General features: G+C 51.0%; 1 protein-coding gene across 2 annotated transcripts in view; it reads right to left on the bottom strand.

Moving 5' to 3' along the window:
• FOXJ2 (forkhead box J2) overlaps positions 1 to 25,046 on the bottom strand; it is a 53,094-nt gene that overhangs the window by 2,558 nt on the left and 25,490 nt on the right. Inside the window, exons 2-10 of one of the 2 annotated variants that reach the window (XM_068166027.1) lie at positions 12,138 to 12,490; positions 11,619 to 11,693; positions 7,632 to 7,700; positions 7,131 to 7,271; positions 5,728 to 5,923; positions 3,116 to 3,439; positions 2,033 to 2,134; positions 1,386 to 1,586; positions 574 to 672 (exon numbers count right to left, since the gene is read on the bottom strand). In XM_068166027.1, the coding sequence (XP_068022128.1) occupies positions 574 to 672; positions 1,386 to 1,586; positions 2,033 to 2,134; positions 3,116 to 3,439; positions 5,728 to 5,923; positions 7,131 to 7,271; positions 7,632 to 7,700; positions 11,619 to 11,693; positions 12,138 to 12,470 (1,540 nt within the window). In that variant the 5' untranslated portion in view covers positions 12,471 to 12,490. Of the gene's footprint in view, positions 1 to 573; positions 673 to 1,385; positions 1,587 to 2,032; positions 2,135 to 3,115; positions 3,440 to 5,727; positions 5,927 to 7,130; positions 7,272 to 7,631; positions 7,701 to 11,618; positions 11,694 to 12,137; positions 12,491 to 25,046 lie in introns of both variants that reach the window. The other variant, XM_068166026.1, reaches the window with a different exon arrangement.

Genomic DNA, 25,046 nt, shown 5'->3' with positions numbered 1-25,046 from the left:
TAAGAACCTTGGGCCTTCCCCCTTCCAACAGGATAATAAGCAGCGATGCTATTGGCAGGAGTTGCTCCATCACACAGCACCTACCAATGTCTCTGGGTGGTGTGCTGGGAAATTCTCAGTATCAGTATCACTAAGGTTGGAAGAGACCTCAAAGATCATCAAGTCCAACCTGTCACCACAGACCTCATGACTAGAGTAGGGAGGACACTCCTGCCCACTGCAGGCTTGAACTCACCACCTTCCCAGTAAGGGTCTTAAGTGCTACCAACTGAGCCACAACAGCAGCACCTACAGAGCTTAGCTTTCAGCCTGCTTAACTCCCCTTACAGCACAAAGGACCTCCTCGATAGAAGCTTCTCATGTAAAGCTGCCTGCAAGCAAGCAACTGAAGGTGAGGCTGAGCTAGACAAGCACTCATCAGGCCACTGAAATCCTACCCCCTGCCAGAGCAATGGCAGAGCCCCAAACAGAGGGGCCCTGGCAGGCCAGGCTCCCTCTCCACTCTCGGTGCTCCACTTGAGTGCATGAAGGGCTGGGGAGCTGGTTGTTAGTGCTGACAATGCTGCTCCTCACCTGGGCGATTGTATCCTGGAGAGTCCTGGGTGGAAATCTGATACATAGGAGATGGCCCGGAGAAGAGATGGGGAGGCTGGGGCTGACCATAGGAATTGACTGTGAAAGGAGAGCAATAACACAAAAAGCTGTTCAGGTTTCTGCTCAGCTGGCTCGGCTCTGACTCGAGCGGCAGCTCTGCCACAAAGGAACTCACTCAGACCCATGGGAGACTGAGGAGGTGTTCAGCTGTTGGGTTCTAACTGCAAGCTATAGCTTGTGCAGCAATCTTTCTCTTGGAACCAGCAGGAATTTCTCTAGTGTGAAAGAAAAACATTTTCATCCAGAAATACCACGAGCTGGCTCAGCAGCACCCATTCAGTAAGTTCAGGACTAGAATATACACACCATCACAGTTCTATCAAGACCCTGAGAGCCTCTCTGCTCTCCTGAGAGCACATCCTCCTGCCATCCAATGGCTATGTCTCCAACACAGTTGCAAGTGCTTTCTTCTGCACAGCTCCTGCCACCTGGAACAGCTCTCTCTCTACCTTGCCATTCCTTTCTGCTGGTTGCCTGCAACACCCACCCCCTCCCTCCTCCTTTACCTTTCAAATGCTTTTCTGACTGGAAAGGCTGCTGTCAGTGGTACCCACAAGTCTGTCTAGGCCACAGACATAGGACACCCTAATTCTTTAAAGCTGGATGAACAGCTCTGACAGCTGAGCCCTGGGTGGCTCAGTGCTGCACTGCCTGGCAAGGCTGCAAGTGGTTGAGGACACTACAGAATTGGGCCTTAATTTATGTGTCCTTTTAGTCTCCCTCCTGCTTACCTTGATTCATGGGCTGCTCCTGTTTGCCACTGTTCAGGGCACAAGAATCAGAGATTCGAGGGGGCTGCTGTGGGCCAACCAGATGGGGGAGCTGCCCAGTCTGGGTAAGGAATTGGTTAAGGGAGTCGCAGAGGTTGGCAATGTGGTGTTGATCCAGCGTCCAGTTCTTCCGCTCAGCCTGGCGCAGACTCTCCATCAGCTCTGCAGGGGACAGACGATGGTGTCAGAGACAGCACCGCACTGTGGCCTTCCCTGCTGAGAGCTTCACTCTTCCATCCCTAAACTCCACCTGCTCCCTGAAAACCCCACTCCACCACTTCAAATCTGTCACCAAACTCTTGCAGAGCTCTCTGTCTAGGCTAGTGTCTCACTGATGCAGATGGGGGAGGGAAGAGTAGGAGGGGAAAATAAATCCATTACCTTCCTGACATGCTCTTATGAATTATTCCCCCTGCCCCACATTCCTGAAGTGCTTAAGTGCCTCAGGGTCTTTACCAGAGCCCATGCAGCACAACACCTCATTTTACCAATAGAAGAGTTGAGTCACTGAGAAAGCCAAGGACCTGACAGGGTTACATTGAGAAACCATCCAGGCAAAGCCCTCTAGGCTGCAGCCCTGGTCGCTGAGCCACTAGGCCAACACTGACCTGAGAACTGGGAGTGCTCAATGCTAGACCAGTTCAGCCGGTTTACCATCTTGAAGCTTTCCTTCAGGGAATCAATGTTGGAGCACCAATCAGGGGGGAAAGCTGGAAGGGAATGGGGACAAGATTATTCTGATAGAGGCTCCCCCTGTCCCTCCACCCCTTCATACAACATTATTGTCCCCTCTTAACCAAGGAGCCAGACAGTGGCTCCCTTGGAAGGCCAGTGCCTCCTTTTCCATGTGCACCCTGACTTTATGCTGCAGCTCTAGACAAAGTCCCAAGTCCACTGTCAACAGAACCTTTCCTTCATTAAGGAGGCACTTTTCCTCTCAGATCCTAACTGGCTCTCACCTTTTCCCATGCACCATTATATAGACTCAGAGAAGCATTAAGGTTGGAAAGGACCTCTAAGATCACCAAGTCCAACCATCAAACCAACACAGCCGTGCCCACTAAACCCACAGTGTCATGTCTACTCTTTTTTGAACACCCCCAGGGAGGGTGACTCCACCACCTCCCTGAGCAACCTGATCCAATGCCTGCTATCTCTTTCAGCAAAGATATTTTCCCTAATTTCCAACCCAACCCTTCCCTGGTGCAACTTGAGGCCATTTCCTCTCATCCTGTCATGAGTTACCTGGGACAAGAGACCAACACCCACCTCACTACCACCTCCTGGCAGGGAGCTGTGGAGAGCAAGAAGCACTTCCTTCAGCCTCCCTTCCTTCAGACTAAACAACCCCAGCTCCCTTGGCTGCTCCTCACAAGGCCTGTTCTCCAGAGCCTTCACCAGCTTCCTTGCCCTTCTCTGGACACACTTCAGCACCTCAATGTCTTCCCTGCAGTGAGAGCCTCAGAACTCAACCAAACGTACTCAAGACGTGCTGAGTCCAGGGGAACAATCCCTTCCCTGCTCCTGCTGGTCACACTGTTCCTGACACAGGCCAGGATGCTGTTGGCCTTCTTGGCCACCTGGGCACAGTGTTGGCTCATGTTCAGATGGCTGTCAACCAGTACAGGCACTGCCTGTGGAATTAGTGTCTGAGGGCTCCTCACTGCTCTATTCCCTCCCCCCTGACTCACCAAAGCCAGCACTGTTGATTGAAGCCTGTGACTGCTGCTGCTGCTGCTGGTGTGGCTGCTGCTGTGGGTGGGAGTGTGGGTGATGTTGTTGATGCTGGTGGTAGCCTCCATGCTGCATTGGGGGTGGATGCATGGACATCACTGGTGGAGGGCCATAACCTTCACCACCCTGCTGTTTTCCCCCTTGGGATGGACAACCCTCTGGGGTTGGAGTGTGGAGTGGAGTGGCAGCACCCACTGATGAAGGGCCTTGCTGCTGCTGCTGCTGGTACATGTAGTAGTTGTGGTTGGAGGGCTGCATATCACCAAGGAGAGAAGAGAAACCTGCCAGGAAAAAGAGAAGAGGAGAAAGCTCTAAGAGCTGCCTGGATCAGACCTCTGCTTACATTGTCCAGCTCTCATCTCGCACTGCCCATCCTGCTACTTGTGAAGCTTCTGGAGTGCCCTCTACAGGCAGCCGGCAACTCACAGCACCATTATGAGCCCACTGTGCTCCACATTCTGCTCAAAACTAAAGGCTCTACAACAAAACCACATCAGGATGCACATAGAATCCCAGAGGAATTTTCTGTTGGAGAAGACCTTTAAGATCACAGAGTCTGATCACTCTCTATTCTAGAGAATCTGGTGCTGAGCCATATCCCTCAGCACCACATCCCTGCCTCCTTTAAACACTTCCAGGGATGGGGATTCAACCACCTCCCTGGGAAGCCTGTTACAGGGTTTGAGAACCCCTTCAGGGAAGAAGGTTCATCTAATGCTCAGCCTAAACCTCCCCTGGTGATACTGGAGGCCATTTCCTCTCACTTGATGCTCAGAAGAAGAGACAGAACCCACCTGGCTATAACCTCCTTTCAGGCAGTTGTGGAGAGCAAGAAGGGCTCCCCTCAGCCCCATTTCCTCCAGACTAAACAACTCCAGTTCCCCCTCAGCTGCTCCTTATGAGACCTGTTCTCCAGACCTTTCACCAGCTTTACCCTCCTCTGAAACCACTCCAGGACCTCGATGTCTTTCTTCACACAAGAAGTACTCCCAGTACAGAGTTGGGTGCTTACAGTCCTCTCTGGATCTTGCTTCTGTTCACTACAGCAAGCCCTGCTTCCTTCACATGTCACCCACAGGTTGTTTTCCTAGAAGTTACCATTAAGCCAAGTCAAACAACAAAATGCTTAGAGAACAGGTAACTTGCTGAATTGGAGTGGCTGTTACCACAAGCTCCCTTCACTTCTCCTTTTAACAGCAGCTGCAGTGGGAACCTGCCCAGTTCTCCTCACACTGATCACTAGAGGTCACACATTCTGCTGCTTCTGCAGAGAGAGCATACTGCACACATCAGGGCTCCTCTTCATACTTCCACTCTTGACTGACTGAGTGCATCATGTCCATACTCTGGTATCTGAGACATCCACCACATGTCAGAGCATCAGGTGTGCTCTGTTCTTCCCCACATCAGGAGCTCAGCACCTCTCTTGCAGCTGCTTTCCTGGTTCAGTCTCCCCTTATGTTGCAGCACCTCTGGGAGAAACTGGAGTGAGTGGCATTACAATGCCCTGACCTGAGCTCCCCCTTCCTTGCTTTGAATGCCCTCACTTGGCCATCCACAAGCAAGCTTTATCTCTCTTCACTAGATTCAAAGTCAACCCTTAGTGCATCCTGCTCCTTTGATGGAGCAAATAAGCTGCATATTGCCATCCTGACTCAAAAGCTGCTCACAAGATGTCCTCAAAACCTGCAAGGTTTCCCAGACTACCTCACAGCTGAAGACTTGGTGGGGGGAACCAAATCAGAGCACTGCTAAGGTTTGAGAGAGGCACACACTGAGCTCAGGCTCTTTACAGTTTTGTAGCTGCTTGGTCCACACCACCTCAGCCAGCAGGCTCCTGCTCAGAGATCTCAAGTGCCAGCATGGTGAAAGCAGTAAAAGCAATACATTTTTATGTCACTGAAGCTACCAGCTCAGGAGGCTACTCCTAGAGAAGCAGACTGTCTCCACTGTGCAGTGACAGCACAGGTGAGAAGGTAATACACATCAGACTAATGCTGCCAGCAGTCTTTCAAGGGAGGAGGAACAGCTGTGGATTTTTCTGGTGTTTTCCATGAACATCTCCTGCTGTCTTTTCAGCCCTGCCCTCTGGTGGCTGCATCCTTCATCCCAGAAATGCAAGCTGTGGATGGAGATGCAGGCTCTCTGCCCCACTCTCAAAGATCAGACCTCCAAGGCCTTGTACAGTCCTGGTTTTAAGGACAGATCTGAGCACCAATGGCTTTCGACTCTCCTTCTGGAGAGACTCCACATGGAACACTCCTCTCCTCCTGGTTTCTAGCCTGACAGATTCTGAGTATTCCTCCAACATGCCTTCCTCCAGGTGGTCATTTCCCTGCCCTCCAGCCATTTCAGCCTCTGCTTCTGCACCAGCCCAAGGCATTTTCAAACCCTTAGGCTCTTCATTCTGGGGAACCCAAGGGAAGCGATCAAGGACGTGGAGATTGCTTATCTGCCCCTGGCAGAGCCAATGGCAGCATGCCAGGGAAGGGAAGGCTGTTTGCACAGGTTCCCAACCTAGGAGGGAGCTCAGTGGACAGGACTGTGTGTGAGGCAGGCGGTTACTCACCGTGCTGGGAGGAGGAGGATTTCTCCAGCATGGACTTGTAGAGGTTCCGGAAGGACCAGCTAAGGTCCTGGAAGTTGATCTCAGAATAGGAGAATTTGAAGTCATGGTTGGCACTGTACAGTGGAGTTGGCACATCAGCCCCTTCACGGCCCTGCCCCCCTGCTACGGTAGAGGCAACATCCACAGGCCCTGCACCCTGCTAAGGAAGAGAGAAGTAAGGCCTTCAGCTTCTTCTAGGCTTTGTAACGTGAAACAGAGATCCAGGGACTAGACACAGACAGAATATGCAATGATAACCCCTGCTGCTTAGCTCATGTCCCAAGGTATAGAATAGAATAGAATAGAATAGAATAGAATAGAATAGAATAGAATAGAATAGAATAGAATAGAATAGAATAGAATAGAATAGACCAGGTTGGAAGAGACCTTCAAGATCATCGAGTCCAACCCATCAACCAATCCAACACCACCTAAACAACTAACCCATGGCACCAAGCACCCCAGCAAGTCTCCTCCTGAACACCTCCAGTGATGGTGACTCCACCACCTCCCCAGGCAGCCCATTCCAATGGGCAATCACTCTCTCTGTGTAGAACTTCTTCCTAATATCCAGCTTAAACCTCCCCTGGTGCAGCCTGAGACTGTGTCCTCTTGTTCTGGTGCTGGCTGCCTGGGAGAAGAGACCAACCTCTGCCTGTCTACAACCTCCCTTCAGGTAGTTGTAGAGGGCAATAAGGTCACCCCTGAGTCTCCTCCTCTCTAGTCTAAGCAACCCCAGCTCCCTCAGCCTCTCCTCACAGGGCTGTGCTCCAGACCCCTCCCCAGCTTTGTTGCCCTTGTCTGGACACCTTCCAGCAACTCAACCTCCTTCCTAAACTGAGGAGCCCAGAACTGGACACAGGACTCAAGGTGTGGCCTAACCAGTGCAGTGTACAGGGGCAGAATGACCTCCCTGCTCCTGCTGGCCACACTGCTCCTGATGCAGGCCAGGATGCCATTGGCCCTCTTGGCCACCTGGGCACACTGCAGGCTCATGTTCAGCCTACCATTGACCTGTACCCCCAGGTCCCTCTCTGTTTGGCAGCTCTCAGCCACTCTGACCCCAGCCTGTATCTTCCCAAAGGCTGCTTCCAATAAGGAAAGTCAAGCACTCTTCCTCCACAGCACACTGGCTCCAGCCTTTTCCTCAGCTATCTAATGACATCATGCCTTTGTCCCTGTGCAGGCCTTTGGCAAAGTTACCTTCCTCCTCAGTTTCTGCCTCCTCCCTTCCCTTCATTTTTGCCTTTCCATTATCCATTTCCACGAACCCCTCTCTTCTTACCGCTGTGCTTTTCCATTTCCACAGTCTCCACCCTCCTCCTCTTCCCACCCCTCACCACACCCTTCTCCTTGTGGCTCACCTGACTGTAGTTGGCAATGGGGGTGGTGCTCTGGAGTGACAGCTGGGAGGTCGCCTCAGGTGGCAAAGATGCTTCTGTGCTGACTGGAACAGCCCCTCGGGGGCTTTTACTCGCCTCTTGCTCTGGGGAGTCTTGTGGCATCTGTGGATGGAGAAGAAAGAGAAAAGGAAAGGAGCAGAAGTCCAAACCAGATGGAGAAGTGAAACTGCAGATGGGAAGCCAGCTCCCCTGCTGTACAAGTTCACATCTTTCACAAGAGGAGGACTGAGCCTTAGTCACTGAAGAGTAAGGATAAAGGACTTTAAACAAGATTAACTTTGCTACTGAACAGCAGCAATGGCCAATCAGCAGGACATACATGATAGCTGATTTAGAGCTAGCCTTTGTCTCCCCATCATCTGCGCCCTCTGCCTCCAAAGCAATGCCACAGCCTGGTGCAGGAAGGACTGCTTGAAACAAGAAGGGAGTTACCCCATGGTGTCTGAGAGGAGCAACACTCACGTCATCATCCGGAGGGTGCCGCCGCTTGCGGGAGATGTCTGGACACGTGTCGATGGTCCAGTACGAGCCCTGGGGAGGAGACCCACTGTGAGTGCAGGGTTCCACTGCACAGCTCCTTGAAGCAGGGACTTATTGCCTTCAAGAACTCAGCACCAACTAAACAGCAGGACCACAAGGACCACCCTCCAGAACAGCAGACAACCAAGACTCGGACGTTAGAAAGAGATTCCTCTCTCGCACTGTGCTGTACTGAACAATGAAGTGTGATGCCTCTGGGGGCAGGCAGAATGTTCTGTGTTTTCATCACCCACAGACAGGGCACCAAGGATCACAGACTGGTAGGGGTTAGAAGGGACCTCAGGAGATCATCCAGTGCAATCCCCCTGCAAAAGCAGGTTTGCCTAGAACAGGTTGCACAGGATCGCAATGTCCAGGTGGGTCTTCAAAGTCTCTACAGAAGGAGACTCCACAACCTCTCCAGGCAGTCTGGTCCAGGAAAGTTTTTCTTTATGGTTAAGGAAAACCTCCTGAGCTCTACTTTGTGCCCACTGCCCCTTGTCCTAGCACTGGGCACTGAAAAAAACCCATCCTCTTGACCACCATCCTTCAGATGTTACAGTATCACAGTATAACTTAGGTTGGAAAAGACCTTGAGGATCATTGAGTCCAACCTATCAACACAGACCTCATGACTAGACCATGGCACCAAGTGCCACATCCAATCCCCTCTTGAACACCTCCAGGGATGGGGACTCCACCACCTCCCTGGGCAGCACATTCCAATGGCGAATGACTCTCTCAGTGAAGAACTTTCTCCTCACCTCGAGTCTGAACCTTCCCTGGCGCAGCTTGAGACTGTGTCCTCTTGTTCTGGTGCTGCTTGCCTGGGAGAAGACACCAACCCCTTCCTGGCTACAACCACCCCTCAGGTAGTTGTAGAGAGCAATGAGGTCTCCCCTGAGCCTCCTCTTCTCCAGGCTAAGCAACCCCAGCTCCCTCAGCTTCTCCTCACAGGGCTGTGCTCAAGGCCTCTCCCCAGCCTTGTTGCCCTTCTCTGGACACCTTCAAGTCTCTCAATGTCCTTCTTAAACTGAGGGGCCCAGAACTGGACACAGGACTCAAGGTGTGGCCTAACCAGTGCAGAGTACAGGGCACAATGACTTCCCTGCTCCTGCTGGCCACACTGTTCCTGATGCAGGCCAGGATGCCATTGGCCTTCTTGGCCCCCTGGGCACACTGCTGGCTCATGTTCAGCAGCTGTCAATCAGCACCCCCAGGTCCCTCTCTGTTTGGCAGCTCTCAGCCACTCTGACCCCAGCCTGTAGCTCTGCATGGGGTTGCTGTGGCCAAAGTGCAGCCCCTGGCACTTGGACTTGTTGAATGCCATCCTGTTGGCCTCTGCCCATCTGTCCAGTCGGTCGAGGTCCCTCTGCAGAGCCCTTCTGTCCTCTCACTGACCAACATCTGCTCCTAAACCTTGGTAAGTGCAGAAGATGTTTTGATACAAGCTAGGCCAACTCTTTCAGGCCTGCACCCCCTCCTCAGTACCTTCCTCACCCCATGAATTTGTTACTGTCTGATGAAAACAAATTCAGTGTTCAGACTGGGCAGGGACAGCAAGAAGGATTGCTTTTTTCCCCCCCTTACTTGTGAGACTCCACTTTGAGCACTGTGCCCTAGACAAACACTGACATGCTGCAATGCATCCAAAGAGGGGCCACCATGGTGCTCAGGAACCAGAACACATGAGGTACAAGCAGCTCACACATACAGAACTGAACAAGAGGCTAAGGGGAGCTAACCACTGTCTTCAACTGTGTAAGGAGATTATAAAGAAGGAAGAATCAAACTCTTATCAGAACATGCAAGGCACAAGAATAAGAGGGAACACATCTAAGTTACAGCAAGGGAAATTATAATCAACAACTTCTTCAGAATGATGGTGTTGCAGCACTGGAATAAGTGCCCAGTTCCAGTATCTGCATCCCTGGAGATACTCAAAAACTCAGTAAGACCTCAACAGCCCAATGCAACCTATCCCTGTCTGGGAGAGAAGTGAGCATGCATGTTGACCTCCAGAGGTCCCTTTCAACATAAAGCAGTCTATAATTATGTCTGTTGTATTCTGAATAAACATAAAGAGAACTCTAGAGAGTGATTTAGCTCATTTTAACTTCCAGCTGAAATGTGAGGAGAGGTGAGGTGGAGGAGGGGAGGTGGTGGAGTCCCCATCCCTGAAGGTGTTCAAGAGGGGATTGGATGTGGCACTTGGTGCCATGGTCTAGTCATGAGGTCTGTGGTGACAGCTTGGACTTGATGATCTTTGAGGTCTCTTCCAACCTTGGAGATACTGTGATACTGTGAACAGTCAGTGACAGGCATGGGCCAGGTTTTCATTATAAGCCCAGCCCAATGTGCCAATGAACAACTGCAAACACATAAACTGAAGTCAGTTAGAATCTCCTTGAATACATCAAATGATCAATGGTATTTTTGAGCAGTGATCTTCAAAGATATACCACTTCCATTTATAGATGCCAACTGAGCACCACTTACTCCTTTAAATATAACCTGAAACAAAAGGCCTGAGCAAGGGGCCCTGTCTGGTAACTTCAGGATGGGGGTGAGCAGTCTATACATCCTTTAGTAGAGCTTTAGTAGTCCTTACATAGCCAAATTCCTTGTAAATGATTTGTACAGATTTGAATGGAGGATGACAAATCCAAGTGCCAGGGGCTGCACTTTGGCCACAGCAACCCCAGGCAGAGCTACAGGCTGGGGTCAGAGTGGCTGAGAGCTGCCAAACAGAGAGGGACCTGGGGGTGCTGATTGACAGCTGCCTAAACATGAGCCAGCAGTGTGCCCAGGCAGCCAAGAAGGCCAATGGCATCCTGGCCTGCATCAGGAACAGTGTGGCCAGCAGGAGCAGGGAAGTCATTGTGCCCTGTACTCAGCACTGGTTAGGCCACACCTTGAGTCCTGTGTCCAGTTCTGGGCCCCTCAGTTTAAGAAGGACATTGAGAGACTCGAAGGTGTCCAGAGAAGGGCAACAAGGCTGGGGAGGGGTCTGGAACACAGCCCTGTGAGGAGAGGCTGAGGGAGCTGGGGTTGTTTAGTCTGGAAAAGAGGAGGCTCAGGGGAGACCTCATTGCTCTCTACAACTACCTGAAGGAAGGTTTTAGCCAGCTGGGGATTGGTCTCTTCTCCCAGGCAAGCAGCACGAGAACAAGAGGACACAGTCTCAAGCTGTGCCAGGGGAAGTTTAGGTTTGTGGTGAGGAGAAAGTTCTTCCCAGAGAGAGTTGTTGGCCATTGGAATGTGCTGCCCAGGGAGGTGGTGGAGTCCCCATCCCTGGAGGTGTTCAAGAGGGGATTGGATGTGGCACTTGGTGCCATGGTCTAGTCATGAGGTCTGTGGTGACAGGTTGGACTCAATGATTCTCGAGGTCTCTTCCAACCTTAGTGATACTGTGACATTTTTCCCCAACACCCAATATTCTTTTGCCTAAACAGGCAGTAATTCTGCTCTCCTGGATCTCCTGATCCCCTGGATCTCCTGCTCTCCTGGATCTTGCCTCCATGAAACCCATGGTGTCACATCACAGTCCTGCTGCTCACCACTAGACATCACAGTCTTTCATGACAGAATACACTGGGCTAGACACACATTTTATATGCAAAGATCAAGACCAAAAAGAAATAAAACCAATCAAGTATATATGGCCCCATTCCCCCACCCTTCTTCCAGTATCTTTAAAGTGAACCAAAGATCACAGATCAGAAAAGCCACTGCTAAAATCATTAAGGCCTCTTTATAGGCTCCCTTTAAATGAATGTTTCCACAGCCAAAGCACTGCAGTAAATCTTAGCACTGCTTCCATTTTTGCCCACACTTTAGGTTTCAAATTTCAACCATGAGTTAGAAAGGGCAACCCTGGCTTCTCCCCTGCAGTGACACTGCCTGCCCAGCAGCAGGCAGATCTCTTACCTTTCCAGGGTCGTCTCTGGGCCGAGGCACCTTCCGGAAACATTTATTGAGGGAGAGGTTATGGCGAATGGAGTTCTGATGAGAGCAAGACAGAAAGGGCAGTGTTACAACAAAGGCAAGCAACATCCTGACTCTGCCTGGAAGCAGGGAGAGAAAATAGGATGGCACACACACAGAAAAGCCACAGCTCACTAGCTGTACCTGTAATGAAGCAGGCCAGAGCTTTGACAAGGATAGGGACAGCTCAGGCTGCACATCTACAGGAGATGCCGTGAAGGCAGTGTCAGTGTGAGGCACAGGTTGGTAGTGATGTGCCTTTGTGAGGTTTTGGGGGTGTTTTTATGGGGGTTTTTTGCATGCTCCTTCTCCAGGGGCCATCACACACCCACAGAGACAACAGGACTTGGGGGACTGTGCTTTCTCCAGTCTTTCCTCCTCCTGTTTTGCCGAGCGAGGACGTTCAGAACGCCGGTCCCCTAACTGGCCCAAGGAAAGGCGCTCCATGGCGCAAGCCCTCACCTTCCAGCCGATGCCAGCGTTCTTGTAGTAGGGGAAGTTGTCGCAGATCCAGCGGTAGATCTCGCTGAGTGTCATCTTCTTGGCCGGGGAGGAGTTGATGGCGTAGGTGATCAGCGTGGCGTAGCTGTAGCGCGGCTTCCCGTCCTGGTGCACCGCCGCCTCGTCCTTGCTCAGGGTGGCGTTGGGGTCTGTGGGCGAGCCGGGGGCGCACTTGCGGGCCGCTCCCGGGGGGCCTGCTTGCGAGGAACCCCCTAGTTTTTCAATAGTAGCCCTTAAAGTAAGCTGTGGGAGCCAGTCTATGGAAGTGAGGCTGCTTTCCAGATCAGAGGCCATGCTGCCGGACACAGGAGTGTCTGCGAGGAGAAAGGAGCAGAAAGGGAGCTCCTGAGGTACAAGCGAGCTGAACCCTGAGAACACAAACAGCCATTTGCCTTCCTCCTCTGCTTCTCCCTCTGTCACAAGTACCTGTGTCCCTGCTTCATGTACCTGGACACAGCCAGCCAGAGTCATCCAAAAAGGCCTATGCCTACCTCTCTGGGAGGAGCATCCTTGCTGGTAAGAGCTGGGACATGCTGGTGGCAATGTTGTTAGACAGTCTCACCCAGCGCATCCCAACTGCTGCCAGGTAAAGAACTAGAGTCTTGGAGTGGAGTATTTTAGGCAGCTGGATCACATTCACTCCTTTAGAATAAACCTTTATTTAGAATAAACCAAACCAGGTTGGAAGAGACCTTCAAGATCATCATGTCCAACCCATCAACCAATCCAACCCACCCAAACAGCTAACCCATGGCACCAAGCACCCCATCAAGTCTCCTCCTGAACACCTCCAGTGATGGTGACTCCACCACCTCCCCAGGCAGCCCATTCCAATGGGCAATCACTCTCTCTGTGGAGAACTTCCTAACATCCAACCTGAACCTCCGCTACTACGTAAGCAACGACCTTGGGACCCTTCACCAAGATGACTCAGAGCCCAGTACTGTGTCAGGTAAGGGAAAAGTCACTGAGATCACTTGGCAAAGCCAGAACGGTGACCATCTTCACTTGAGGGGAGCTAAATTGCTCTCTTAAGGTCCAGCCTCTTTTTTTTTGCATCAGGTGACATCACAGTGAATCCTACTCCTTTGGGCTAGGATTACCTATCTGCTTTTAAAACAGCAAGACCATGCATAAAACTATATACAGATAAACTACATCTGCCACGTCAAGGGGGAACAGTCTCTAAGCTCATCACAGTTAAAGCTTTGCCCATATTGCCCAAATACACATATTGGCTGACTGAATTAAGCCTTGCTTAATTCACAATGTAACAGACAGAGATTCTCCCCAAACCTCAGACATGATAAAAATGCACCCCTGCCAAGACACAGAACAAGTCTGCCAGCCGGTGAGAACAGGCTCAGGATCTTTCCTCTCATGATGATTGTGCATTTCCCCTTGTAAAAGTGAATCACCTCTGTCCAACCTCTACCACCAGGTGTCTACTTAACAATGATTCAATGCAAAGGAAAGAGAGAGCAGGAAGAACTTCTATGAAATTGTACACTTGACACACAAATTTGTGTGCTGGCTTCTGTGGGACACAAGGAATGGAATGGAATGGAATGGAATGGAATGGAATGGGATGGGATGGGATGGGATGGGATGGGATGGGATGGGATGGGATGGGATGGGATGGAATGGAATGGAATGGAATGGAATAGAATAGGAATAGGAAAGGAATAGGAAAGGAATAGAGAATAGAATAGAGAATAGAATAGAATAGAATAGAATAGAATAGAATAGAATAGAATAGAATAGAATAGAATAGAATAGAATAGAATAGAATAGAATAGAATAGAATAGAATAGAATAGAATTAACCAGGTTGGAAAAGACCTCAGAGATCATCGAGTCCAACCTCTCACCCAACACCATCTAATCAACTAAACCATGGCACCAAGCACCCCATCAGGTCTCTTCCTAAACACCTCCAGGGATGGTGACTCCACCACCTCCCTGGGCAGCACATTCCAATGGCCAATCTCTCTTTCTGTGGAGAACTTCTTCCTAACATCCAGCCTAAACTTCCCCTGGCACAGCTTGAGACTGTGTACTCTTGTTCTGGTGCTGGGTGCCTGGGAGAAGAGACCAACCCCCACCTGGCTACAACCTCCCTTCAGGTAGTTGTAGAGGGCAATGAGGTCTCCCCTGAGCCTCCTCTTCTCCAGGCTAAGCAACCCCAGCTCCCTCAGCCTCTCCTCACAGGGCTGTGCTCAAGGCCTCTCCCCAGCCTCGTTGCCCTTCTCTGGACACCTTCAAGTCTCTCAATGTCCTTCTTAAACTGAGGAGCCCAGAACTGGACACAGGACTCAAGGTGTGGCCTAACCAGTGCTGAGCACAGGGCACAATGACTTCCCTGCTCCTGCTGGCCACACTGTTCCTGATGCAGGCCAGGATGCCATTGTCCTTCTTGGCCACCTGGGCACACTGCTGGCTCATGTTCAGGCAGCTGTCAATCAGCACCCCCAGGTCCCTCTCTAAACTGGGGGGCCCAGAACTGGACACAGGACTCAAGCTAAAATACATAGTAGCAAAGATCACCTTTCTACTCCTAACTGGCTGCATCACTCTCCCTAGGAGCAATCCCCTGAAGTCTGGAAGAAGGCAGCTAAGTTTCCATGACCACAGCCTGCACTGCTCTGCACCTCTCTGCGTAAAGGGAGGAACCCTGTTTGGAAGCTGCATGCTCTGCATCTTTCATTTTGGAACTTCACCTTTTTGCAGGGTGAGATCACACAGCCCTGGAGCACAGTGCTGCATGCAAGGGGTAAAAGCACAGACACACAGGCACTTGTGCACACACACACACACACCACATCAAGCACAGGTGCACACGTGAGAGCAAACCACGGCGAGCGCACTGCTGAGGAGCCATTCACCAGCAGACACCTCCCACCAAGTGCATCACTCACATGAGACAGGGAGACACCCATCTGCAGGCACACCAATTACATACTCCATCTAAAAATAGGTATTTGACAATAAACAGTGTGGAGGCACAGGCCCAGAGACACACACAGCCAGCGTTCTGACACACGAGCTCCTCGTTCTTCCCCCACAGCCATATGCATCACACTTGCTCCTCTCTCTCACAGCACAGAAGCTGCCCATGCTCCAGCACCTTTGTGTGTGCTACCCCCCTTGTTTTCCTGCACGTGCTCATGGCACCTCCTGGGGCTCAAACACCTGCCCCATGCCTCCAGCACCACAAGGAGTGGTTTCTGAAGCACCTCTCAGTCGCACAGCTGACGTGAAGCACTCAGACTACCGTGCAGGCCCAGACTGAAAGGCAGCATTGCAGCACTACAGTGTCTGTAGGAGTGCAAACATCTTCCTGTTGGTGGGGGAAAGGAAAAGCCCAATTGCTACTAATTTATCTATCTAATCCTGTGCCATACTATCTTACCAACTACTTGATACACAGCCAACTAGATGAACAGAGCTGCAAAAGGCTTTCTGTTAGCCACCCCTGTCAAGGGGTTGTTAACCAAATTTGGCCTGAATTGACCTAATCTCAAACATTTTAACTTAAACAGTGTAGCACCAGTTGTCCCTGAGATATAAAAGGGTACATCAGCAATGTCTTTTTATCCACTGGAGATGGACACAGAGCTGATCCACATACCTGACAGGGGGCTAAATTTGCATGGTGACTTTACAGCTACAGCCCTCAATAAAAGTGGTGTTCAACCTAGGAGATGAGAATAGAATAGAATAGAATAGAATAGAATAGAATAGAATAGAACAGAACAGAACAGAACAGAACAGAACAGAATAGAATAGAATAGAATAGAATAGAATAGAATAGAATAGAATAGAATTAGAAGTAGAAGTAGAAGTAGAAGTAGAAGTAGAAGTAGAAGTAGAAGTAGAAGTAGAATAGAATTGACCAGGTTGGAAGAGACCTTCAAGTTCATCATGTCCAACCTATCATCCAACACCACCTAATCAACTAACCCATGGCACCAAGCACCCCATCAAGTCTCCTCCTGAACACCTCCAGTGATGGTGACTCCACCACCTCCCTGGGCAGCCCATTCCAATGGGCAATCACTCTCTCTGTGCAGAACTTCCTCCTAACCTCCAGCCTAAACCTCCCCTGGCGCAGCCTGAGATTGTGTCCTCTTGTTCTGGTGTTGGCTGCCTGGGAGAAGAGACCAACCTCTGCCTGTCTACAACCTCCCTTCAGAGAGTTGGAGAGAGCAATGAGGTCTCCCCTGAGCCTCCTCTTCTCCAGGCTAAGCAACCCCAGCTCCCTCAGCCTCTCCTCACAGGGCTGTGTTCCAAACCCCTCCCCAGCTTTGTTGCCCTTCTCTGGACACCTTCCAGCAAGTCAACCTCCTTCCTAAACTGAGGGGCCCAGAACTGGACACAGGACTCAAGGTGTGGCCTAACCAGTGCAGTGTACAGGGGCTGAATGACCTCCCTGCTCCTGCTGGCCACACTGTTCTTGATGCAGGCCAGGATGTCATTGGCCCTCTTGGCTGCCTGGGCACACTGCAGGCTCATGTTCAGCCTACCATCAACCAGCACCCCCAGGTCCCTCTCTGCCTGGCTGCTCTCAGCCACTCTGACCCCAGCCTGTAGCACTGCCTGGGGTTGTTGTGGCCAATGTGCAGAACCTGGCACTTGGATGTGTTCAATCTCCTGCCCTTGGCCTCTGCCCATCTGTCCAGCCTGTCCAGGTCCCTCTGCAGAGCCTCTCTACCCTCCAGCAGATCAACTCCTGCCCCCAGCTTGGTGTCATGCACAAATTTACTGATGATGCAGAAAACAAGCAGGAACTAAATACCACTTGAATGCTTAATTTTCTAAGTGTCACTCATCCAAATTTTCATTTCCAAGGTGCAGGCAGAGAGCAAATGACTGCTATGTTACACTGCTGCATGGTAAGCCATTGTAAGCTACCAGCCCTGCTAACAACCCAAATCCAAACCCAAATCAAAACGTATTTCCCAGCCCCCTCTTTTTAAGACCAGCACAGAATCAAGACAATTAGGTTATAAAAGCTTATCACAGATTAAGATAACACTCTGCATCATGAGAAGCTCAAGAAGCAGAAGAACATACTGCAGTTTTCACAGAGCCTGAGACCTGGACAGGTTCTATCAGCAGCTGCCCTGGAGCGACTGCCCTGCAGTAGAAGGTGAGGCTGCCAATGCGGTACAGCCACCCCCAGGTACACAAGCTGCGGTGTGCCTGTGTGAGAGACAGCTGCCAGGCAGACAAGCAAGGTCAGGATTGGATCACACCACACCCACACTAAGAATCTGAGTATTTCCATTCCCTATTTTACAAACCTCTTTGGCAAGAAAACAAAATCCCTAAACCTTGCATTAAAAACTCTCTTGTCTACAGAGGCACCGCTCCCCCAGGCCTGCACCGACTGCTCTCCTGCAAAATGCAGCAGCTCCTGGCCTGCAGCAGGAGCAGTGTGGCCAGCAGGAGCAGGGAGGTCATTCTGCCCCTGTACACTGTGCTGGTTAGGCCACACCTTGAGTCCTGTGTCCAGTTCTGGGTCCCTCAGGTTAGGAAGGAGGTTGACTTGCTGGAAGGTGTCCAGAGAAGGGCAACGAAGCTGGTGAGGGGTTTGGAACACAGGCCTGTGAGGAGAGGCTGAGGGAGCTGGGGTTGCTTAGCCTGGAGAAGAGGAGACTCAGGGCTGACCTTATTGATCTCTACAACTACCTGAAGGGAGGTTGCAGCCAGGTGGGGGTTGGTCTCTTCTCCCAGGTAACCAGCACCAGAACAAGAGGACACAGTCTCAGGCTGTGCCAGGGGAAGTTTAGGTTGGATGTTAGGAGGAAGTTTTACCCAGAGAGAGTGATTGCCCATTGGAATGTGCTGCCCAGGGAGGTGGTGGAGTCACCATCACTGGAGGTGCTCAGGAGGAGACTTGATGGGGTGCTTGGTGCCATGGCTTAGTTGGTTGGGTGGTGTTGGATGATAGGTTGGACACGATGATCTTGAAGGTCTCTTCCAACCTGGTCTGGTCTATCCTATCCTATCCTATCCTATCCTATCCTATCCTATCCTATCCTATCCTGTCCTGTCCTGTCCTGTCCTGTTCTGTCCTATCCTATCCCATCCCATCCCATCCCATCCTATCCTATTCTCTTTAAGAATATAAATGCTAGACAGTACCTGAGGACAGAAAGTGGCAACTCCAGCACAACAGCAACCACGAGGGACATTACAAAGGAGTGGAATAAGATTTGGTGTCCCAAGGTTGAACTTGATTATGTTATTGGATTTCGAGGTCTGTATCCTGGCAATGTGGCATCTGCAATAACCAGGCACTGCCAGACCTGAAGCAAGGTGGCAATCCCAGAGCACTGCCAGGGCAGAAATAACTTCATGCAAAAACAATGTGCAAAGTTAAAGCAATGTTAAGGTAATGCAGAAAGTTATTGGGAAGAATCCACCCTCTAGCAGTGATATCTGCTATAATTTTTGCTGCATATCTCATTCACCTGAGCCAGGGAGTACAGCAGCCTGACACTGCTTAATGGTATGATGAAACAAGACTTCAGCCAAATCAAAGCAGGTTGGTCTCTTCTACCAGCCAATCAGCACCAGAACAAGAGGACACAGTCTCAAGCTGTGCCAGGGGAGGTTTAGGCTGGATGTTAGGAGAAAGTTCTTCCCAGCAAGAGAGGTTGGCCATTGGAATGTGCTGCCCAGGGAGGTGGTGGAGTCCCCATCCCTGGAGGTGTTGAAGAGGGGACTGGATGCAGCACTTGGTGCCATGGTCTAGTAGTCCTGAGGTGCTGGGTGACAGGTTGGACTTGATGATCTCTGAGGTCTTTTCCAACCTTAGTGATTCTGTGATTCTTCCAGCTTTCCCCTCCCTGTTTATAGCCTGGCAAACCTTCTTTCAAACTCTTAATTTCTGATCCCACTCAAGCAAATGGAAAATAACCTAAACTGCTAGCAACTAACAAACACACTGATCCAGGGTGTTTGAAACAAAAACCAACACTGTGTTAGCAAGCCAGAATTAACTTTGATGAAGCAAAAAGAAAGTTTAAGACCAGAATTCATAATCTCCCACTTTCCAGGGTAAAGGATGTCCACATGCATTGGGCTGGACTTAAAAACCAAGGGTAAGGCAGAATAGAATAGACCAGGCTGGAAGAGACCTTCAAGATCATCACATCCAACCTATCATCCAACACCACCTAATCAACTAACCCATGGCACCAAGCACCCCATCAAGTCTCCTCCTGAACACCTCCAGGGATGGGGACTCCACCACCTCCCTGAGCAGCACATCCCAATGGCTAACAACTCTCTCTGTGTAGGACTTCCTCCTAACCTCCAGCCTAAACCTCCCCTGGTGCAGCCTGAGACTGTGTCCTCTTATTCTGGTGCTGGTTGCATGGGAGCAGAGACCAACCCCCAGCTGGCTACAACCTCCCTTCAGACAGTTGTAGAGAGCAATAAGGTCTCCCCTGAGCCTCCTCTTCTCCAGGCTAAGCAACCCCAGCTCCCTCAGCCTCTCCTCACAGGGCTGTGCTCCAAACCCCTCCCCAGCTTTGTTGCCCTTCTCTGGACTCGTTCCAGCAACTCAACCTCCTTCCTAACCTGAGGGGCCCAGAACTGGACACAGGACTCAAGGTGTGGCCTAACCAGTGATGAACACAAGGCACAATGACTTCTCTGATCCTGCTGGCCACACTCTTCCTGATGCAGGCCAGGATGCCATTGGCCCTCTTGGCCACCTGGACACACTGCAGGCTCATGTTCAGCCTACCATCAACCAGCACCCCCAGGTCCCTCTCTGCCTGGCTGCTCTCAGCCACTCTGACCCCAGCCTGTAGCACTGCATGGGGTTGCTGTGGCCAATGTGCAGCCCCTGGCACTTGGATGTGTTCAATCTCTGCCCTTCGACTCTGCCCATCTGTCCAGCCAGAGTCATCACCATCACCAGCTGGAAATTGAGTGCAGCATTCATTTCTCAAGCACTAACCAGTTCCAAGTGTAATTCCAAGCCAAGATAGGTATCATAGTATCACAGTATCAGTCAGGGTTGGAAGGGACCACAAGGATCATCTAGTTCCATGGGCAGGGACACCCCACACTAGATCAGCCTGGCCAGAGCCTCATCCAGCCTGGCCTTAAACACCTCCAGGGACAGGGCCTCAACCACCTCCCTGGACAACCCATTCCAGGGCTTCACCACTCTCATGGGGAAGAATTTCCTCCTCACCTCCAGCCTCAATCTCCCCACCTCCAGCTTCATTCCATCCCCCCTAGTCCTATCACTACCTGAGAGCCTGAGCAGTCCCTCCCCACACAAAAGTGACAACCCAGCACTGATCCAAACTACAACTAAAGAGAAGAGAATCTGTCTGGCTCCTAAGGACAATGTATTCATCACTACAAACAGCCTAGCACTGAGCATTGTTTGTAACTGCTAATTCACTCAGCCTTCAGTTCAGCTTTCCAGCAAAGCCACTGACTTCAGTACTTGCAACTGGCAAACTGAACCTCAGGCTGAGAGTGGAAGGCAGGCAGCCTGAGGTCTGTCAGAGAGCAGTGCCATGCTTGCCCATGGACTACACAATCTCTACTCTGCCTGCCCTGCTCTTTTGCAAACCCTTGCTGTAAGCCAGTCAGGGCTTATCTAAGGGCCAATGCCACTGATAGATCAGGACTGGAAAATCTGGGAGCAGCACTCTAAGGGTCACAGCAATTGCAGCTAATAAGCATTTATCACCTGAAACATTCCCCAGGGCTGAGCTCAAAGGCTGGGCAGGCAGGATCAGTCACAGCTGGAGCAGAGAGCCACACAATGAATGAAACTATGCTGTGCACAGCTTACAGAAGAGGCACCTTCTAGAATAAAGCTCTACAGTTACTTCTCCATATTTACTTTCACTGTTGCTTTATTTGCTGCTCTTCCAACCCAATGAAACACCACTGGCCAAACACTGAAAGGAGACTCAGCTTAGGTTCCTCAGGGTAAATTTGGACAGGGATGAAATGCTCAAGGGGCTCCTGAGCAGTAGGAGACAGTGCTGTGGAACTCCTATAAAAATAAGGCCACTTCTATTTAGGTGTCTGAGACACAGATCCTGTGATGTAACAGTATCAAGCAAGCCAGCTTCTGCAGTACCTAAGCAAAAAAACCAACCCTAGAACCTAATAAAGAGGCAAAAAGAGAACCATCTGACTGGTGAGCTCCATCTCACAGTCTCACAGTAACACAGGGTCACCAAGGTTGGAGGAGACCTCAAGGATCATCCAGTCCAACCTGTCACCACAGACCTCATGACTAGACCATGGCACCAAGTGCCACATCCAATCCCCTCTTGAACACCTCCAGGGATGGGGACTCCACCACCTCCCTGGGCAGCACATTCCAATTGCTAACAACTCTCTCAGTGAAGAACTTTCTCCTCACCTCCAGCCTAAACTTCCCCTGGCGCAGCCTGAGACTGTGTCCTCTTGTTCTGGTGCTGGTGGCTAGAGACGAGAGACCAACCCCCACCTGGCTACAACCTCCCTTCAGGTAGTTGTAGAGAGCAAGAAGGTCTCCCCTGAGCCTCCTCTTCTCCAGGCTAAGCAACCCCAGCTCCCTCAGCCTCTCCTCACAGGGCTGTGCTCAAGGCCTCTCCCCAGCCTTGTTGCCCTTCTCTGGACACCTTCAAGTCTCTCAATGTCCTTCCTAAACTGAGGGGCCCAGAACTGGACACAGGACTCAAGGTGTGGCCTAGCCAATGCAGAGCACAGGGCACAATGACTTCCCTGCTCCTGCTGGCCACACTGTTCCTGATGCAGGCCAGGATGCCCTTGGCCTTCTTGGCCACCTGGGCACACTGCTGGCTCATGTTCAGGCAGCTGTCAATCAGCACCCCCAGGTCCCTCTCTGTTTGGCAGCTCTCAGCCACTCTGACCCCAGCCTGTAGCTCTGCATGGGGTTGCTGTGGCCAAAGTGCAGCCCCTGGCACTTGGACTTGTTGAATGCCATCCTGTTGGACCCTGCCCATCTGTCCAGTCTGTCGAGGTCCCTCTGCCAGAGGAAACTATGTCAGAAAGTAAGGAAGAACAGTGACACAGAAAAACACCACATGCACAGAGAAGCAGCTTCTGCTTTGATGGCAAGAGGCAATTTTGCCATACTTGTGCAAATTACACATGCAAGAAATGTGCATTCTTATGCCAACAGAGAAAGAGGGGAAAGAACCAATCCTGCTAGCCCTGTCAGGAAGTCTGCCACTTCAAGGCATGTTCTTCCCCACAAAAATAATAGTTAATAATAATAATAATAATAATAATAATAATAATAATAATACCAGGTTGGAAGAGGCCTTCAAGATCATTGTGTCAAGATCATCGTGTCCAACCCATCAACCAATCCAACACCACCTAAACAACTAACCCACGGCACTAAGCACCCCATCAAGTCTCCTCCTGAACACCTCCAGGGATGGTGACTCCACCACTTCCCTGGGCAGCACATTCCAATGGGCAATCACTCTCTCTGTGTAGAACTTCTTCCTAACCTCCAACCTAAACCTCCTCTGGCACAGCCTGAGACTGTGTCCTCTTGTTCTGGTGCTGGCTGCCTGGGAGAAGAGACCAACCCCCACCTTCAGGTAGTTGTAGAGAGCAATGAGGTCTCCCCTGAGCCTCCTCTTCTCCAGGCTAAGCAACCCCAGCTCCCTCAGCCTCTCCTCACAGGGCTGTGTTCCAAACCCTTCACCAACTTTGTTGCCCTTCTCTGGACACCTTCCAGCAAGTCAACCTCCTTCCTACACTGAGGGGCCCAGAACTGGACACAGGACTCAAGGTGTGGCCTAACCAGTGCAGTGTACAGGGGCAGGAACAAGACACTCAAGTACATTGACCTTTACCTCCTCTCTCTGATGGAGAGGTGTTTGTGTCAGTAAGGAATTAGCAAAAGCAAGCATACTTATTACCTCCAGAGTCTGAGATTGCTGTCCAGCATCTTGCTAACTACTAGTGAGAAGTGCAAGAGGAAATGGCCTCTGGTTGCTCCAGGGGAGGTTTGGGTTAGGTACTAGAAGAAAATTCTTGACTGAAAGGGTTCTGAAAGACTGGAACAGCCTGCCCAGGGAGGTGGTTGAATCCTCATCCCTGGAGGTGTTTCAGAGAGGCAGGAATGTGGTGCTGAGGGACATGGTTAGCACCAGACTTGGGAGAGTCAGACAATGGTTGGACTTGATGATCCCAAATCAATTCCATGACTCTGTAATTCAGGTCTTCAGGCAGTGTTTCTGTTTCTGGAATCAGAAGGATGTGAGAGGATGCTGGGTATTGTTCATAATACAAAATGAGCCCACAAGGGCTGGTAGGTGTCATGCAAAGCAAAAGAAAAGCACTTGCTGGATGAAAACATGCTCCTGCCTGCAGTGGCATATGAAAGGAGGAGAACCAGTCCCTGGGGCAGAGCTAAGAGAAAGCATCATGCACCCTAGAGCCACGTTTCCCTCCTTGGGGGGCAGCACACCAAGCTGAGAAACACCTTCCCACTAAACCCCAGGTTTGCAGCTGGGGTAACAGGAGGCACCCAGCCCTCACTAGTCATGAACTGCCAATGGGAACAACAGTTCAACCAAAGGAAGTCATTGCCACCTAACAGCACACAGTGTGGCCACAGCAACCCCAGGCAGTGCTACAGGCTGGGGGCAGAGTGGCTGAGAGCAGCCAGGCAGAGAGGGACCTGGGGGTGCTGGTTGATGGTAGGCTGAACATGAGCCAGCAGTGTGCCCAGGCAGCCAAGAGGGCCAATGGCATCCTGGCCTGCATCAGGAACAGTGTGGCCAGCAGGAGCAGGGAAGTCATTCTGCCTCTGTACACTGCACTGGTTAGGCCACACCTTGAGTCCTGTGTCCAGTTCTGGGCCCCTCAGTTTAGGAAAGATGTTGAGACGCTGGAAGGTGTCCAGAGAAGGGCAACAAAGCTGGGGAGGGGTCTGGAGCACAGCCCTGTGAGGAGAGGCTGAGGGAGCTGGGGTTGCTTAGCCTGGAGAGGAGGAGGCTCAGGGGTGACCTTATTGCTCTCTACAACTACCTGAAGGGAGGTTGTAGACAGGCAGAGGTTGGTCTCTTCTCCCAGGCAAGCAGCACCAGAACAAGAGGACACAGTCTCAAGCTGCACCAGGGGAGGTCTAGGCTGGAGGTCAGGAGGAAGTTCTACCCAGAGAGAGTGATTGCCCATTGGAATGGGCTGCCTGGGGAGGTGGTGGAGTCACCATCCCTGGAGGTGTTCAGGAGGAGACTTGATGTGGTGCTTGGTGCCATAGGTTAGTTGTTTAGGTGGTGTTGGATTGGTTGATAGGTTGGACACGATGCTCTTGAAGGTCTCTTCCAACCTGGTCCATTCCATTCCATTCCATTCCATTCCATTCCATTCCATTCCATTCCATTCCATTCCATTCCACTCCATTCCACTCCATTCCATGTGAATAGGAACTCTCAGAGTCCACACCTGTCCTTGTCACAGTGCTCTTGACCCCTATCAGGATAGCACTGAATGGTTTGCACTATACTGTGCAAAAGAGTGCAGGTGGCACAGTAACTGTGGCCTCCTGAACTGGCAATGCTGAGAGTTACAACATGAAAGACAAAGGTGGTGCTAAAAACCAGTTCAGAGGATAATGAAAACTTGTCAGCCCTGCACAGCTTAATGTACACCACTGGGCTCATGGTTTGGTTATAACTGAGCTGTGACACAGATGTGGCCTTGACTGAGTTTCATCAGTGCCTTGAGCAATGGCAATGAGATCAATTCATCAAGTATTGTTGTTGTCCACTGTGTAAGCAAAGAAGAAATAGTGCACCAACAGGAGGGCAGAATTGTTCTGGTTGGACATTTGAGATCACCAAGTCCAACC

Source organism: Melanerpes formicivorus, unplaced genomic scaffold (assembly GCF_026170545.1).
Source record: "Melanerpes formicivorus ecotype bairdi unplaced genomic scaffold, bMelFor1.0.p_v2 SCAF_96, whole genome shotgun sequence".
NCBI classification, from domain to species: Eukaryota; Metazoa; Chordata; class Aves; order Piciformes; family Picidae; genus Melanerpes; species Melanerpes formicivorus.
Note: the sequence above shows the minus strand (reverse complement) of the source record. Positions and strands in the feature narration are given on the sequence as shown.